Source organism: Gavialis gangeticus, unplaced genomic scaffold (assembly GCF_001723915.1).
Source record: "Gavialis gangeticus isolate Ggan-Ray unplaced genomic scaffold, GavGan_comp1, whole genome shotgun sequence".
NCBI classification, from domain to species: domain Eukaryota; kingdom Metazoa; phylum Chordata; order Crocodylia; family Gavialidae; genus Gavialis; species Gavialis gangeticus.
In genome coordinates, this window is record NW_017729032.1 from 142,137,213 (window position 1) to 142,153,664 (window position 16,452).

General features: G+C 38.9%; 2 protein-coding genes across 5 annotated transcripts in view; one reads left to right on the forward strand and one right to left on the reverse strand.

Annotated features, from left to right (window-relative positions):
* TFDP1 (transcription factor Dp-1) overlaps positions 1-5,397 on the forward strand; it is a 130,269-nt gene extending 124,872 nt beyond the window's left edge. For all 4 annotated transcript variants that reach the window (XM_019524061.1, XM_019524063.1, XM_019524060.1 and 1 more), the window contains one exon: positions 4,101-5,397. In XM_019524061.1, the coding sequence (XP_019379606.1) occupies positions 4,101-4,248 (148 nt within the window). In that variant the 3' untranslated portion in view covers positions 4,249-5,397. The remainder of the gene's footprint in view (positions 1-4,100) is intronic.
* Positions 5,398-7,972: 2,575 nt separating this feature from the next.
* Positions 7,973-16,049, reverse strand: ATP4B (ATPase H+/K+ transporting beta subunit). Its single transcript, XM_019525669.1, has 7 exons — positions 15,938-16,049; positions 14,632-14,760; positions 13,697-13,810; positions 12,385-12,584; positions 11,610-11,666; positions 10,578-10,670; positions 7,973-10,427 (listed from the first exon to the last, which is right to left on the reverse strand). The coding sequence occupies exons 1-7, from the start codon at positions 16,047-16,049 to the stop codon at positions 10,266-10,268; spliced, it is 867 nt and encodes a 288-aa protein (XP_019381214.1). The 3' UTR covers positions 7,973-10,265.
* Positions 16,050-16,452: the final 403 nt, after the last annotated feature.

Sequence of the window (16,452 nt, forward strand, 5' to 3'; positions counted from 1 at the left end):
TGTTAGTAACACATCTTTTAACAAGTAGTAATAAGTTGAACCCCCAATCTCACACAAAGAGAAACGGAAGCATCGTCTGGATGAAGGAGGTGGGACCTCAGTGACCAGCAGGGGTAGAATTTAAATTTATCTGGTTCAGTGAAAGATGCTTACACACGTCTTCATTCACTGCCATCATATCCAGTGTTACCCCATCTTATCCCTTTTATCAGCAATACAGTATCTGCTGGTTAAAGAGGCAGAGGACCTCCAAAGTAGCAGACCAGGCATTGATTAAAATAACGCTCCCAAAATAGTTTTGGAGACTAGCTTAGCTGAGTCACCAGGCTGAAAACAGGTCATCTGGTTTAAGGTCAGGTTGGTGGCAACCACAACACAACCAGCCCTACTGTGTTATAGCTCAGACAAATAGAGAGGAAAGGGGGAAATGGAAACAACAGCTGATCCAGCAAAAGCCTCTCTTGTTTGTACTTTATCCAAAGATCTGATAAGTTATCTCATAGTACAACAGCAACTGCACTGAAAAGGATGAAGCAGAAGGAAGATGAGCTACTGTTGTGTTCCCTTTTCTGGACACCATGCTTTATAGGCAATAGATAGCTAGTTAATCACTTCTCAGTGCTGGCTGAAGCTTGCTGTGCAAACACACCCAGGAAAGCAGGGAGTGACAAGTTAGTTTAGCAATCAGAAAGGACCATAAATCATTACTCTTGCTGCAACTGTGGCCTATGGATTCAGCACCAAGACTGGGAGTCAGGCAAGCTGAATTATATTTCAAGCTCTACCACAGACTCACCACATAACTTTGGGCAAACTGCCAATGCCAGATTTGGAAAGGAACTGGGCACCCACTGGTTCCATGGGAGTACCTGACCTGGACCCCATGAGGCAGTAGGCATCCTGCCACCAGTCAAACAAGACCTTGGGAAGAAATTTCCAATGGGTTCTTGCCAATGGGAGGAGGTAGAAATTAAAGAGAAACCCTCTTCCCCTTTTCTTTTTGTCCATGTGTTAACTGACAAGGCACAGAACAGAGCCTGAAAACCTTGCTGTATTTCCAGTACCAGCCCTCTGGTCACAGAGGTTAGAACAGCGAGGGAGTGAAACAGACTGCCTAGGGAAGTTGTGGACTCTCCATCATCAGAGGTGTTCAAAAAGATGTTGGACAGCACTAATTGGGCATGATCTAGGCCAGCATTTCTCAAAACATGGGTCGTGACCCAAAAGCAGGTCTCAAGAATAAAGGAAAGGGTCACGAGCAAACTTTAAAAATGGGTTCTCCTTTATGTTTTTCTCCTTTATAACTGTGGTTTTTCTCTTGTGGACTGGCAGAGTTCCAGCCTGCAAAGGGCTGCTTGGGGCCCCCTCATGCCCCACATACTGGGGAACTGGGGTCTGGAGGTAGGAGCAGTGAGGGACACTGGGTCGGGACTGACCATCTATGTTTACAGATGGGTCCTGGTACAAGAAAGGTTGAGAACCACTGATTAGACTGGGGTGGGCAATTATTTGAGGGAGAGTGGAGCAACACAGGGCACAATCCTTACTCCTCGGGCTCCCGGTGGTGAGCCAGATAGGATCAATTGGTGGGCTGGATACAGCTTGTGGGCCATATTTTGCTTACCCCTGATCTAGGCATAGCTATGCCTATGTTCTACTATGGGTACTTCTCATGCTTCTGGACTTTGCTGGTTGCCCCCACCGCTACCCTTCCCCTTTCTGCTATGTGTGCCAGGGTGTTTTTAAGTCTTCCTCAGAGGTACTGGGTGTTGGCTACAGCCGAGGCTAGGAACTTTCACTGGGGTGTGCCAATGCTCCTTCTGGGACCAAATCCAGAGGTTTTTGGCTAGAGGGTTATGTCCAGAGGTAGGCAACCTCTTCCATGGGTGCCAGAGCATAGTACACAAAGGCATTTTGCTTGGCACGTGTGCCTCAGGGCAGACTTCAGGGGAAGGGCCAGGGCTGTGCTGCAACAACAAGGATAGAGCCCTTCGTGGCTCCCCCGCTGTCTGCCACTGGCACGCCAACATTTTACAAGTCAAGGCTGCGAGTGTTTTTGGCACTGCCCAAAAATGCTGCTGAGCCCTGGTCTTTCCCCTCTGCTTGGGATCCCACTGATCACCAAATTTGGGGTCAGGAAGGAATTTTACCCTATGGTTAGATTAGAGCCGACTGTGGAGGTTTTTGCTTTCCTTTGTAATGCTCCAGCACCTGGCTTCTGGGACGTGGGCACAGCCAGCTTCCAGGAGGGAAGACCAGGCTCTGAGGTTAAAGCCTCGGCCCCAGGAGATGGGGGTCAGAGCTGAGCCTCCCTCCCCTGAGAGAGGCAGGGACCACCCCCCACACACAGGTGCTGGGAGCCCACCGTCACCAGCCCGGCCCTGGGGGGAGGTGCCGTCTTTTTGTCCTGACCCTGACCTGGCCCGGTCCTACCTGTGGCACCATGGCCGGGCAGGAGGTGGCAGAGGCAGATGACAAGGATGAGCCTGGCCACCACGCCACCTCCGTGGGCTCACATTGCTGCACCGCGCCGTGCCAGGCTGGAGGGAGCTGGGGCCAGGCAGCACCTTGGCGTGCAGCGAGCGCAGGCTTCGCCTCAGCCCAGGGCCACCCTGTGCGGCCAATGCCGACAGCCTGGCAGGAGGAGGCACCTGCCCGTGCCGCTCCACCTCTGCCAGAGACCCAGGGCTGGGCAGCCAAGCTAGGCTGCCTCTCGCCTGTGGGCGGGGAGCAGCGAGTCGCTCAGGCTGGAAAGCGGTGGCTTCCCCACATGGTACTGGGGACGGGAGGAGGCGGGCCGGGTCTGTGCTCCTCTTCCCACATGCACTGTGTCGGCAATGTCAAGCTGATGCGGTGCATGTGGGAACCTTGTCCTTTCCCCAGCCCTTCAGCAGGTGTTAGGAAGCTGCTGTCGCAGCACTGTAGGCCACAGAAAATGACTTGGCGGGCTGCATGGCGGCCTGCGGGCTGTATGTTGGACAAGTGTGGCCTAGAGCCTCATAGGTTCATAGGGAAGTAGGGCTGGAAGGGAGCTCACATGGTCTATTCCAGCCCCTTGCTGAAGGCAGGATCATCCCTAACTAAACCTCTCAGCCAGGCATCTAAACTAAGTTTCCAAGTAAGGAGATTCCACAACTTCTCTAGGGAGCCTGTTCCAATACCTAACCACTCTCATAGAGAGTTCATTTTGATCTCCAGCCTAAATTTCCATTGCTGCAGCTTGAGGACATTGCTCCTAATCCTGTCCCCTACAACCCAGAGAAAAATCCATCTTCTTCCTTTCTGTATTTATTCTTCAGGTATTTAAAGACTATTATCAAATTCTCCCTCAGTCTTCTTCAAGCTAAATAACCCTAGTTCTTTCAGCCTTACCTTAGAAGTCTTGTCTCAGAGGTACCTAATCATTTTTGTTGCCCTTTCCAAACTGTCCACATCTTTCTTGGAAGTGTGGGGCCCAAAACTGGATATGGTATTCCAGATGTGGCTTTACCAGTGCTAAATCCCTCACTTGATTGCAAATGACACTCCTGTTAATTCAGCCTAGGATGCTGTTGGCTTTTTTGCATCAAGAGCACCTTGTTCGCTCACATTCAGGTTGTGGTCCACTGTAATCCCCAAGTCCTCCTCTACAGTATTTCAGCCAGTCCAGTTATTCCCTAGTCTGTATTTTTATGTGCATTTATACTGTCCCAAGTACAGGACTCTGCACTTGTCTTTGTTTAGTCTCAGTTGGTTGTTTGTGGACCATTTTTCCAAAGCCGACGAAGGTTTTGTGTTTGCTTGTTTTGTTTTAAAAAATTTTCAATGCGTTAAAGTAACCTTACAGGAAAATGTGGAAATGTCACCCCTTCTGAACTCTTGCAGTATCCAGATGTTCTGACTTGTCTTTCTTTCCCATGCCTAAAAATGTGATAAATAGTAATAAATTAGTATAGCAGCAGTGACAAAAATAGGTGGAGACCGCTTGATGAAAGCTTGACTTTCTTTCCATGGAATGTTTGAAGTTTCACTGAATTTTAGTGTTCCACCTCGCATGCAAATAATAGCTGAATAAATGTATTAAAAATGATAAATACTAATTTCATTTTTCCTTGTTTCAGTGACTTTTCCAACGGAGGAGATGGGATGTTAGCTACAAGTTCCAATGGATCACAGTACAGTGGCTCCAGAGTTGAAACGCCTGTCTCTTATGTTGGAGATGATGACGATGATGATGACGACTTTAATGAAAATGACGATGATGACTGATCCCCTTTGCTTGTAGACTTTATTTTTTGTTAAAATTCAGCAAGCTTCAGGAAATAAATTGTTCTAGGGAGAGAACACTCAAATTATTTTGCCCCATCCCTCAAGGAAAATATTGGTAAGCATTTCTGAGTTTAGAAATTGCACCTCCAATAAGCAAACAAGGATTGTTTTATGTAGGATATTTTTAAATGTGGTGTGGATGTGTGTTTTGATACCAGTGTGTTAATGCAGAGCCTTTATTTACTCTTTAGTTTTTTTACTTGAAGGAAAATGCATTTTGCCCCAAATGTTTTTTGCTAAGTTTGCTAAAGAAAATGTAGACACATCAATGAAAAATAAAATGCTATCCTTCTGTGGAAAATGAATACACTGAATGGCCATTTCTTTGGAGTGTATTTTGATTATACCACTTTTTGAGGGATAGCAAGCTAACGTAGTAGTGGTTTTTGTTAATCATGCAGTGTCCAAAGAAACAAAAGAGATACGTCCTACTTTTTTACATGTTAAATTCCAGAAATGTTGTTGTGAACTTACTTTCCCTTAAATTATATATAAACATTGTGATTCCATCGGTTTTATATATTGTTTTCACTGTATGTTGAAACATAAAATTACAGAGTTTTTGGCAAATGTTTACTGCCAGCTGGTGCAGCTGTATAAAATGTCTTGAAGGTTTGGAATGATTTATTGCTTATGGTAAATTTTGCCTGATTTCTTACAGGCAGACTTTGGAAACTTTTTATTATATAGTTGTTTACATACTTATAAGTCTATCGTATAAAGACATGTACTGAAACAAATGTTTGTATTTGTTTCATAAGCATCTTCCTGTAATCTATTATAAAGTTGAAATTAAATATAGAGAATGTTTTAAGTTTTTTAACTCAAAATTTGTCAATCATTTTTAATAGTTCATTTTTATAAAAGGAATTTCAGGGCAGGTGGTAGTCTTTTTAAATTTATTCACAAAACAATTAACTGCACAAATACTGTCAGCTGCCTATTCTAAGACAGTAGTCTTTTTATTGAAACACAAATAAACTTTTCTGTAATATTTTATGGAATATAAAGAGACTTTAATTGTTTGAATTGTTTAACCTTGGCACTGTTAGTTTTTATTAATAAAACGCGCATGGGCATTTTTAACAAGCTCTGTGTTTTTCTAATTTAGGATTATTCTACTTAGAACATTTCAGCTCATTCAGGGGCTTACTGGATTGTCTCAGTGGTGACTTTGGAGGCCTGAGAGCAGTGGTTCCCAACCTAGAGTTTGCAGCACTTTATAAGTGGGGTTGTAAGCGACATGTATTCTTTTGGAAGAGTTGGGCCCTTGCTGGAAGTGGGGCATGGGATCAGAAAGATTGGGAACCACTGGTCTAGAGGAACTTTTTTGTTAATGCATTATCAACCAGATGTCACCACAGATGGGTGTGTTTTAGTGGTGTTGATGTGAGAAAATATCTTTCCATAGCAGCTGAGTCAGCTCCTCCCCTTCCTTTAGTTCTTTAGCAGGAGAAGTCACAACTGCATCTGCAGAGCCTATCAGTAGTTAAGTGGCAGCCCAAAGACTTCTCTGGCTCGTATCTTCAGGCTTCCCCTGAATTATAAAGTTCCAGCATATCATCTACAGTTGGACAGAGGAAAGAGAGGCTTTGAGAAAGCTAGGACAGAGAGAAAAGGAAGGCTCAAAGTTTCAGAGCGAAGAGATAAAGGTAAGGGTATATAAATCAGTGATTTTTAGACTGTGGAGTAGTTTCATAGTACTCTTGGTCTTTGGCAGTGGGTATGAAAAAACGGGGGGGGAGTTCTAAAAGCCTCCCCTTTCTTGATTTCTTGTTTCTGATTAATTTTCATGAATTTCAGTAGGAGGGTCTGAAATCAAAACAGAGCTGGGGTAGGGAAACTACTCTGTACAGCTCCTCTCCAGAAACAAAGGTGCAAAGCAAACAATATCCATCAGTTCTTTAAACCACTTGCCAAGTTGCAATTACTACTCTCTTCAAGTAATCACTTGTTCATAATGGACCTCTTTGGCATATTGGGGGAGAGGCAGGGTAGCATAAAAGCATGGATTAAATTCACCTAACTGGAACACAAGCCCAGCTAGCTTTGTATGCGGTCTTAGTAATAAACTTTGGTACTATCAACGTACCAAGTGACGGCTCGGTACCATCAGTGCAAATACCAAAGCAATGATGTCAATCCTATTCAGTTGCAAGATCTGGTTGTTGCAAAGTTTCAGAAACACTTTCTACCTCCCTTCTCCCCCACTTTTTGGATATCAGTGTACAGCAAAATTGAAAGTCCTTTTGAAGAAGGCTATCAGGAAGTTGAAGTATTTTCCCACTCAGTAATCAAGGATGACATTAAATATCTACTTTGGGATTTAAAACACAATTAAATCCTAAAATTTTAAATCAAGTCCTAAAAGTTTTGATTTAAGTAGGTATTTGCTCTCTCTGTTTTAATTTTCAATAAATCTTGGAACACAAGAGACATTCTAGAATAAGGGACGACTACTACCGTTGTACATATTTTCAACAAGAACAACCCAGCAAACTCTGATACCAGGCTGCCAGGCCTCACTTTACTTTAAAAAATAAATAAATAAATAAAAAGAGTGTTGACTTAAAAAGAATTAGACGTATTATATAATTTTTATCAAAGTGGTAGTTCTAATAGAAAATAGATCTTCCTAAACAAACCTAATTTCTCTGGGGAGATTTAAGAGTTGGGTGTTTAAATCATATGGATGTTTAGAGTAGAGAGAGTGTGTGATTTGTTGGATCAACTATATATACATTTTTAGTAATATTTTAAAGTTGGTGCAGTAAAAGATCATAAAAACCCTTTACCTTTCATAGATGCTTAGACTATTTTAAGGTGTTTGATTCAGTACAGCATGATATCCTAATTAAAAATAACATCAGTACTACAGAAACCTCAAAGCCAAAGTTTAAATGGATTAAGAGCTGGCTAAATGACCATTTAAAAAACATCGTATCACTGAATGGGAGTGGTTTTAGTGAGGTTCCGCAGCAATCGCTTTCAGATCATTGATGGAAAATATTCCAAAGTAAGTATAAAATCAATGCTGATAATAAAAAAAGAAACTTATAAATAATGCAGATTAGCAGAGTGGTAAATGATAATGAAGACAAAGAACTCTGGATTGTTTTTAATTTGGGGCCATTCAAATAAAATGTGCACTGCTGCAGCTCAGTGTAAAATAATATATCTAGAAACTACAGGGTACACAAACAATACCTATAAAATTTGGGACTTGTGAGCTAGAAAGTGATCCTGGAAAAGGTCATGGTGGACAAGGATGACCATACATTCTCAATGCGAGGCTGAGCAAAAAAGGGCTTGTGCAATCTTGGATACTTAAGTGGGGCAGTAATGAGCAGGGAGGTTGGGTTTTTTGTTTTGTTTTTTTTTTAACCTTCCTGTATTATTGTGTATATTTCTTTACTGTGGCCATATCTGAGAATGGGTGCTGGAAAACTTGGAGACAGTGCTGAAGAGAGCCACAAGAATTACATAAAGATCTGGCGAAGAGGCTGTGGAGTGATAGAGCTGAATTTGTAACTTATCAAAAAGAAGACTATGAGAAGAAGATTAACTGGTATCTCCACAGGAGTTGGAATAAGAACAGACTCTTTAATTGAGTGAAGAAAAGCATAACAAGAATTAATATCTGGAAGCCAACATCAGCCAAATTAAAAAAAAAAATATTTAAGCAAATAGTGATATGATTAATGGAACAAATTACAACGTGCTAATTTTTCCATTTTGTGCTGTCTTCCAATCAAGAATGTAGATGCCTTACTGAGAGATGCACTTTTTCCAACAGTAGTTATCAGGCTCAGTACATTAAAATGGGTGGTTTCTGAGTTCAGAGTAGACAATATAGTGATCTCTCTTACCCTGAAACTATGGCTCCTTCCTATTTCTATTGGACAGAAGAAAATGTCCAGCTACATTCAGAAGTACTGCCTGTCCTTGAATGCTTCTAAACTGATGTTTCTAAACACCTTGCAGTCACCTCATCAAGGTCAGATGATTACATCTTTGGAGAGGGGAATTGCATAATTTGTCCAGTAGCCATACATTCCAGCATCTAAGAGATCGCTAGGGGAGCGATTGCACTGTGTATGGGAATCTTGGCAAATGTTACTGTTTACAGTGACATCAAGTAGCATTTTCAGACGGCGGTACTGTGAACATAAAATCTGTTCAATAAAACCCACACATGGACACTTCTAGTGCTATGGCTTTCTCTTCAATGTACTGAAGACCTTTCTTCACAATCCTAATGGTCTAGTCTTTGAGACATTTTATGCTCAGATTGCCTTTGAGGGCACAAGCAGTCTAGCATGTAGCAAAAATGAATAGCAGTCTTCCTACAAGTATGTGGAATTGTGATAGAGGGCTTTCTGATTCAAACATAAAAATTGCAGCAGGAAGCCAGCAGGATCTTCTTCTGCAAGAGAAGCAGGAGGATTTTTATGCTTGTTTCTAATAGCTCAATGGGCAAATGGTACGGTTATGTACAAATGGTACTGGTTAACATTTGAGCAGTTTGGTTCACAATTTTTTGTTGTTTTCATAGTTTTAAATGCTATTTTGGGAAAGATTCAGAGGAGAAATCTATGCCCAGCAAAGATAAAAGGTTGGTCTTCACTGAATCACCTAAAAAAGAGACAAAAATCCCACTGTTAAGACTGAGATGCAAAAGATTTAGGGAAAGAAATGTATAGGTAAGAACTAATTTTCTCTCTCTCCCTGAAACTAGAGATATCCAAATAGTCCTTAATTCCAGGTTTGTGAGGAGGGTCTCTCTTGCTCGTCGTGGAGGGAGACATAGCTTCCCCTCTAAGGATTCTTCCTGTAGGTTAGTCATTCCAGGTGCCATGCTTACTGGGTCTTGCTGTGGAAGTTTGTCAATCTTTGTCTTTCCAGATTCCAATTAAGAAAGCGTTCAAAAATATCTTCTGAATTACGTACTCTCCAAAATACTTACTGTCTACTTGAAACATCCTAGTTTTTAACCAAGCCCATTTGAACAGAAGCTATACTGTTGTGCTGTAGCTATATTAATACTATTTTATGTCAGTTGCTACAGAACTTGATTTTTTCATAATAGGCTCTGTTTTCCTGAATTATTGCAGACAGCCAAAACTCAGTGATTATTTTGGGGGGCTGGCCCTTGGAGGTGCCATGTTGTGCTAATTTAACAGTTTAGCCCAACTTTCATAGGCATAATTAGATTTCACCTTTGATTATTTTATTAAACTGTACACATATAGAAGTTGTAAAACTTGCCGTAATTATAATGATGTAAGTTACATAAGCTAATTTTCAAGTCAGTTCTTTTTCTAATATTTGATAGGTTACACAATAAAACAAATCTGTTGACTGAACCATGCAGAATATAATGTATTAATTAATGATCCAGTTAGATTATACTACTTTTTGAGTTATACATTGTTTTTTGCGTAGCATTCAATGTGTAATGAAATATAAACCAGTGCTTCAACTGCTATGCCATTTTATTTTTCCTAATACCTCAGCTGTTTCTACAGTGTCCAGTATGTAGTAAATATACAATGGTTATTCTATGGTTAAAAAAAGTCACTGAAAATGACTTCTTGATACTATGTCCATGTTTCTCATGAGTCATTTCTGCTCCATTTAGAAGAAAGCCATTTTATACAACTGTTTGCACTAATATACGGCTGTCATGGAAGAGCAAGCTGTTTTGTTCCACATAGTATGTCATCAGGAAAAATCCTTGCTTGGTGCATTGTAAATGATACTGTGGATTTTTTGATCTGTGGATGATCTTTCAGTACTGACATTTAAAATGGCTTTTGTTAAACTGCAGTCTGAGCAATTTTGGTGTAAAATCATTGAGAGAAAATAAATATAAAACAATGTAGTGACACCTAAATCACTCTTCATAGCACACTTTTTAGAAACATTTTCATTTGTACTATAAATGTTACTGTTGTCTACTTTTCTATTTTCAGTCTGAATTCCACTTTTCCTACGAATGGGTCATGAATATTATCTGAGATGATTCCAGTTCCAACAACTCTGCACACTATGTTAACTTCTGTATTCCTTGGAATGTTGAGAAATTTCACTGCTACCAAAGGGTTGGTATAGGTGGGCTAGGATGAAAGAAAAAGAAGGTCTTATAACCTTTTCTTAAAAAATTATGCTGTCAATTTAGAAATACAGCTTGTACATTTAATTTCTGTTAAATTCACACAATTTTACAGAAAAACTTGAAGGAAAAATGAGAGTTTAGAAATGTATACCTGTGCTTTCTTTCCATAATAAGGGAAGTAGTGAAGGTTAAAGGTACCATTGACTGGATAGTATTGAACTTCAAGTGGGCTGGAATCATCATCCTGTTTTTAAAGAAAAGAGGATTATTAACAATATAACTATAAACTTGGCCTAGAATATTGTTGATATTGAAACGCATATAGTATTCACTGAAGTCCCAGTTCAGTGGTCCATTGCTTGTCAGCACAGCACTTAAGAACATGCTTAACATTTTATGCCCCAATTAAATTAATTCTATAGTCTCAGCTCTCATTAATAAATCAGTAGATATCTAGTTGCTCTAGTTGTAAAGATTAAGTCCCAAATATCACGATAATTTAACTAGTGCCTGGATTTCTGCCTACATCATCAGAGTCCATAACAATTACTTTGAGTAGTGAGTTCCCTTACTCATTTCAATGAATGCTAACTCAGATGCCAGTGATTATCTTTAAAGAGCAATATATTTAATTCTTTTATCAAAATGCATAAGGGAAATAGTCTTTATGAAGACCTTTAATATCTGATATTTAATATGTATACTCCCTTAAAATAAATATTTACAAGCAGTTTTTAAATTACCAAATTTCATACAATTAAAATTTTAAAATATGAAAAGACCTCTGTCAACTCAGAGTTCCTGGGTTTTAGATGTTATTTTAGTTTTTAAAAAAAAAAAAACTTCCGTTTTCAAAAGTATATGTGGTAAGAGGTAAAATGGCAGGAACAGCAAAAATTTGAGACAAATAAATTTCACTACTGTAATATCTGCAATATGGGAACAGTTTCCAAATTACTTTAAAAATTTTCCCTTTTTGACTGTTTTTGGTGGAGAAAGAGATGTATAGCTCAGAATACCTCAACTGAAAGAACAATTAGACATTGCAATGAGTTATAAATTCACTGTGTTTTGTTTAAATCAAGTTAACAGTCATTTGTCTTAAAAGATAGAGAAATCACAGTTTACATGCATTAGAACTGCACTGCTTAGATACTTTGAAATATAAGCTCTGGAGACTTACTTTATTTGTGCAGTTTACCCTTGGTGCAGTGCCATTGCCAGGGAGAAAACTGATAATCTGAAATATCAAGAAGTTCATGTTGTTCAGCTCAATTACTTGTTATTTAAAATTGACAAAGCAGTAAGTTTAGATTAACATGCTGCTTTATCTGAAACTCAGTAAGAATTATGAAACTTGGGTCGCTTACTTTTACGTAAGCATAAAAAACCTTGCCATAAAACATCATATGGCAATATGAAACACTATTCTGTTACTTCACAGGGGCTAACTGGTTCAATTGTGTATGTTCATCACAGTAATTTTCAGTGAGCAGAAGCTTATTAATGCATCTTATTATAACTTGCTGCCTCCAATGACCTAACATCTCATCACTGGCTTGGGCTATGTAAATAGACAAACCCTTTGCAGATGTAAAACAGCAGAATCTGTATCTCTGTGAGCAGGGAAGGATGTAATCTCCAGTGGGGACTGTAAGGCAGGCTTTTCTCCTTGTTGCTGAACCCTGAGGTGGTAGGAGGCCTGAAAAAGGCCTTGCTGGTGAATGCAGCAGCTTTCTGAAAAGAGTCTGTTCTTTACCTGCCAAAGCCAGGCATCTAAGCTTCCACTTCTGGAAGCTGGCCCTTGAAGCTTGCTAAGTAGCAGCAGTCACTAATGACTACAGTGTAAGTCAGAAGCCCAAAATTAAACAATTCTTCGCAGGTGACCAGAAAAATTAACTTTCTTTATCCTATACTAACAAATCATGCTTTTTTCAGCATGTTGGATTGGTACTTACCCTGTTCATTTTTATAATGAAGCATGGCTTTCCTTCTGGAAATCCAAAATTGGGATCTGTCAGGCCCGAACAGTTTTCAAGCATATCTGCTGTGAACTTGCAGGATAATTTTGTTTTATTTGGACCAAGGAATGATTTCTGGAAGAAGTATGTCTCACTTGAGCAGTTGACATTATTATGTTGTGCAGTTGTATTGTATGCTGTACATGTAACAAGGAAAAAACTTAATTTCTCTACCAATTTTGTGTCCTTGAAACATTTCACTGGGAAATTCTAATTCCTGATACCATTTTACAAGTTCTTGTTTCTGATAGATAGAATGGTGTCAGAAAGTATTAGAAGGTTAGGTTACATTTTTTATAAACCTACTTTCAAATGGAATTATGGTTGACTGTATATATTAATAATTCAAGGTAAAATTAATACCAGGAATGTTATAATTATTCTAAAAATAAGTATTATAAATGCCAAGAATACAAAATAACAGTTCAACTGACAATAAATACAAATATTTAACTGCTATGGTACAGTTACATCACCAAAACAGCTTTGAATGCCCCCTATAATAACACCATGGCATAGTGTTCACTTTATGGTTTCACTCTGTGCTAAATCCAGTAAAAGACTTGGGTACCTAACAAATTATGTCTATTATCATAGACACCTCTACCCCAAGGTGGAATGCAAAATCCAGAGCCATTAGTGTTTTGAGCCTCTCTGGAGATCAGCTGTCTGGGGATATAATTGCTGCTCCAGCTAGATTCTGGATCTAAATAGGGCCTACCTGCTTAGACCAGGGCAGATCTGAGCATGTGCAGAAGATGGAACTGGAGGCCCTGGGAAGATTTGAGGACAAGAAGTGAGTATAGGTACCTCCAGGGGTACATGGTTGCTTGTAGGGATTTTTTGGATTCCATTTTTTTTTTTATTTGTGGGCCTAAAATCCACCTAAGTCCTTTTTTAGGATCTGACCCACTGTTTTTTAGGACCATTTCTGATGAAAAGTGATCTGAAAAGGGTCTTTATTTTTTAAGCAGCACATTTTCCATGAACTTGATTAATAAATTAATCAACAGGTTTACTTGTTAATTTTCAAAAAAGATAATACTCAAAGAATATACTTTTATATAGTAAATGTTCTATAATTTTGGGAGGATATACTGTGTTTTTCCTACAAAGCCCTCCCACCCTCCCTCAAAGTTGAATCTCTGCTTGAAGTAAAAAATTCAATTCAGCCTTCACAAGACAACCATGACTGGTGCTTCCTTAATGTTATGCTTGAATAAATATGAACTATATTTTCTTTTCTCACCTGAAAGAAAAGTGTGAAGAGCAGTTACAAGTCTTCCCCAGGAGTGTGTGTCATTAATGTTATAATAAATGTCCAGATCTTCATCTGCATAAACATCTGGACGTAATGTCACACCTTTATGAAAGAAAGAAAAGGGAAACCATCCATGCACTGATTAGTTTGCCAGCAAACTTTTCACTTGCTAGATATGAAGAGAGGAAAATTGACTGTTTGCTTACAAACAAGTCATATCATTTGAGGGTGGGAGGATATAATTTGGAGTAGTGTTCTGTAGCTAAAAGTGGTGGGTTTTCTTTTCCCTTGCTTAATTAGGAGAAGCCTTAGATTGGATATTTTGGTATTAACTTGTTGAACACCTGTTTTTCCCAGGTGTTAAACACATTTTGCCTTTTCGCACTCTATTCCATTTTTCTCTTGTATGATTTCCAGCTGTTTTTTGTTTGTGAGCGGACCTATGCTGGACGCAAGCAGCGATGTCCATATTAACCTAGCTACTTCTACCCTTACTTACTCAATTTCTGACCCTGTGGATTCTAAGAGGTTGGGGTAATGCAGTGATGGGTGACCCTATCTGCACATAAAAGGGCAGAAATCAGACTGTGGAGGATATCTTCCATACACAGCTTTCATGTGCATACTCAGGCACTGGTACTTTAATTGTTGAAGCCAAAATGTTCATAGAAGTAAAAAAGTAAATGCAGATTTTTCAAACTTGGATTTTCTTTTCATTTGTGTTTAACTTTTGGACTACCATTGGAGTATGTTTTTGCTTTACCCAAGTCAGTTCTACTGATCTCCATCTCCCATTGCCCCGTTAGTTGTGAGAATACTTCCAGTGCCAATCAGTTTAAGTAAACTACTGTGTTGTTATACAAAACAATGTGATTTTGATAGTTTGGCCATATGATGTGAAATGGACAGAATTTTAACTGTACCTGGCGATTTTAATTGATCTTGATAGTCCGGTGTATATGGATTTATTGTCCTCATTAAGGAATACAGGGAAAGTGCAAACAGCCCAGTTATCACCACATAGAAGGCAATGTAGTACAAAATGATCCACACTGCAAAGGAAATGTATGATTTAGAATATATAGTTAAAGTGAATTCTGCATATAAGCATTCCACAGCAACGTTGTTTTGCCATCATTCCCCACAACCACCTTTGTAAATACTGTCATAGCCAAAGACAGGAAAGTAGAGTGGCAAAATAATGAATGAGTTACCTATTTCTACCTGGCCTCAATTGTTACTGGGCACTTTGCCAATAGCAAAATATGAAAATTTCAAATTGATTTGAAATTAAAATTCAAAAGAAAATCATTCTGATGAAATACAGTGTGTCAAATTTTATCTCAGAAAAATGTCTTGCAGTCAAATTCTGTTACCTCACAGAAGGAATGAGGAAGGGAGAGATTAGAATATGTGGGAAGAATGGAAAGCCTTCTTAAAGTTAGTAAGAGTTGGGCCCCTCTGACTGTAGACCATATAATTATATTGCATATTATTAGTAAAAGATCTGGCTCTGGATGGATGAATGGACATCAGTGTGCTAGGATAAAATGGCAAATGTGCTAATCAAACAGGAGTTCAAAAATAATTTTATTGAGAAAAAATATATTTCCAGATATTTGGCACAGAAATGATTTTCTCATTCTTCTGACCTGGTCTTGAAGAGTTAAAAAACATACTGGGAGTACATTTTTCATGCTGTATTCATGGGCTTTAGATATAGAAGCCAGTGGACTCTTTGCCATTGACTGAAGCGGGAGCAGGATCAAGTTGTTAGTCCTTTCAGTTTTTCTCATAAATCAGTTCTACTAAGTCCTTAATATTTCTGGTTGCTGTTCATTGTGCTCACTCCATTTTTCAGTGATTGTCTTTCCTTGCCTCATTTTAATTCATTTTTAAATCCATTCATTTTATCTTGACAGTTGTTTAGACATTTTAACTAGGGCAGTAAAACCCTTGTATTTGTGAAGCATCATTGAAAGACCAAATCTCTCCATTCTATAACTGCACAGTCAGAAACATTTCAGGAAATTAACGTGGGCTGTAACAAAATATTTCACTGACCTGCAAAGGTGAATCATAACTATGTAATAAAAATCAGTCATCTGTAAAATTGGTAACCATAAAACATCCAACATTTATATGTTATTTAAGTCATTTAAAAATATGCAGCTTTCTAACAATACCACAAAAAAGATTCTTGTTTTTTACATGAACACAAACACATACCCCACTTAATCAAGGTTCTTCCCATAAACTGCTTTGTTTCTGGATTCCACATAAAATGGCTGAAATCTTCCATCCGTTGGCTGCAGGTTTTTTTTTCATTAAAAGTTGCCATTTTCTTAGAAAAATCTGCTCCCACGCCCCAAAGAAGTCCCTTAGAAATCAAGAAATTAAACTGATGTCCAAACGGCTGATCAAGAAAAATACTTTGGTTTTTATACCTTTTTACCCTGAAGGTCAATCAGATTGCATCCAATATCAGTGAAACCACAAGCAATTATCAACCCAGTTCAGATATTGTCTTTTATGTCATTATTGACAATGTACTATGTTCAGACTGGCAAGGAAAAATTTCTTGCTATCAAATGTCCTTCTACTTTCTCTTTTAATACCTCAATCTGCAGAGTTACGCATTTTGCTTACCACCTTCAGAGCTTGTGATATATTCAGTGTGATAACTTTATCTGTCTTGATAATAGCTAAGAAAGACTGTTCCCCTGGTGTTTTTTTAAATAATC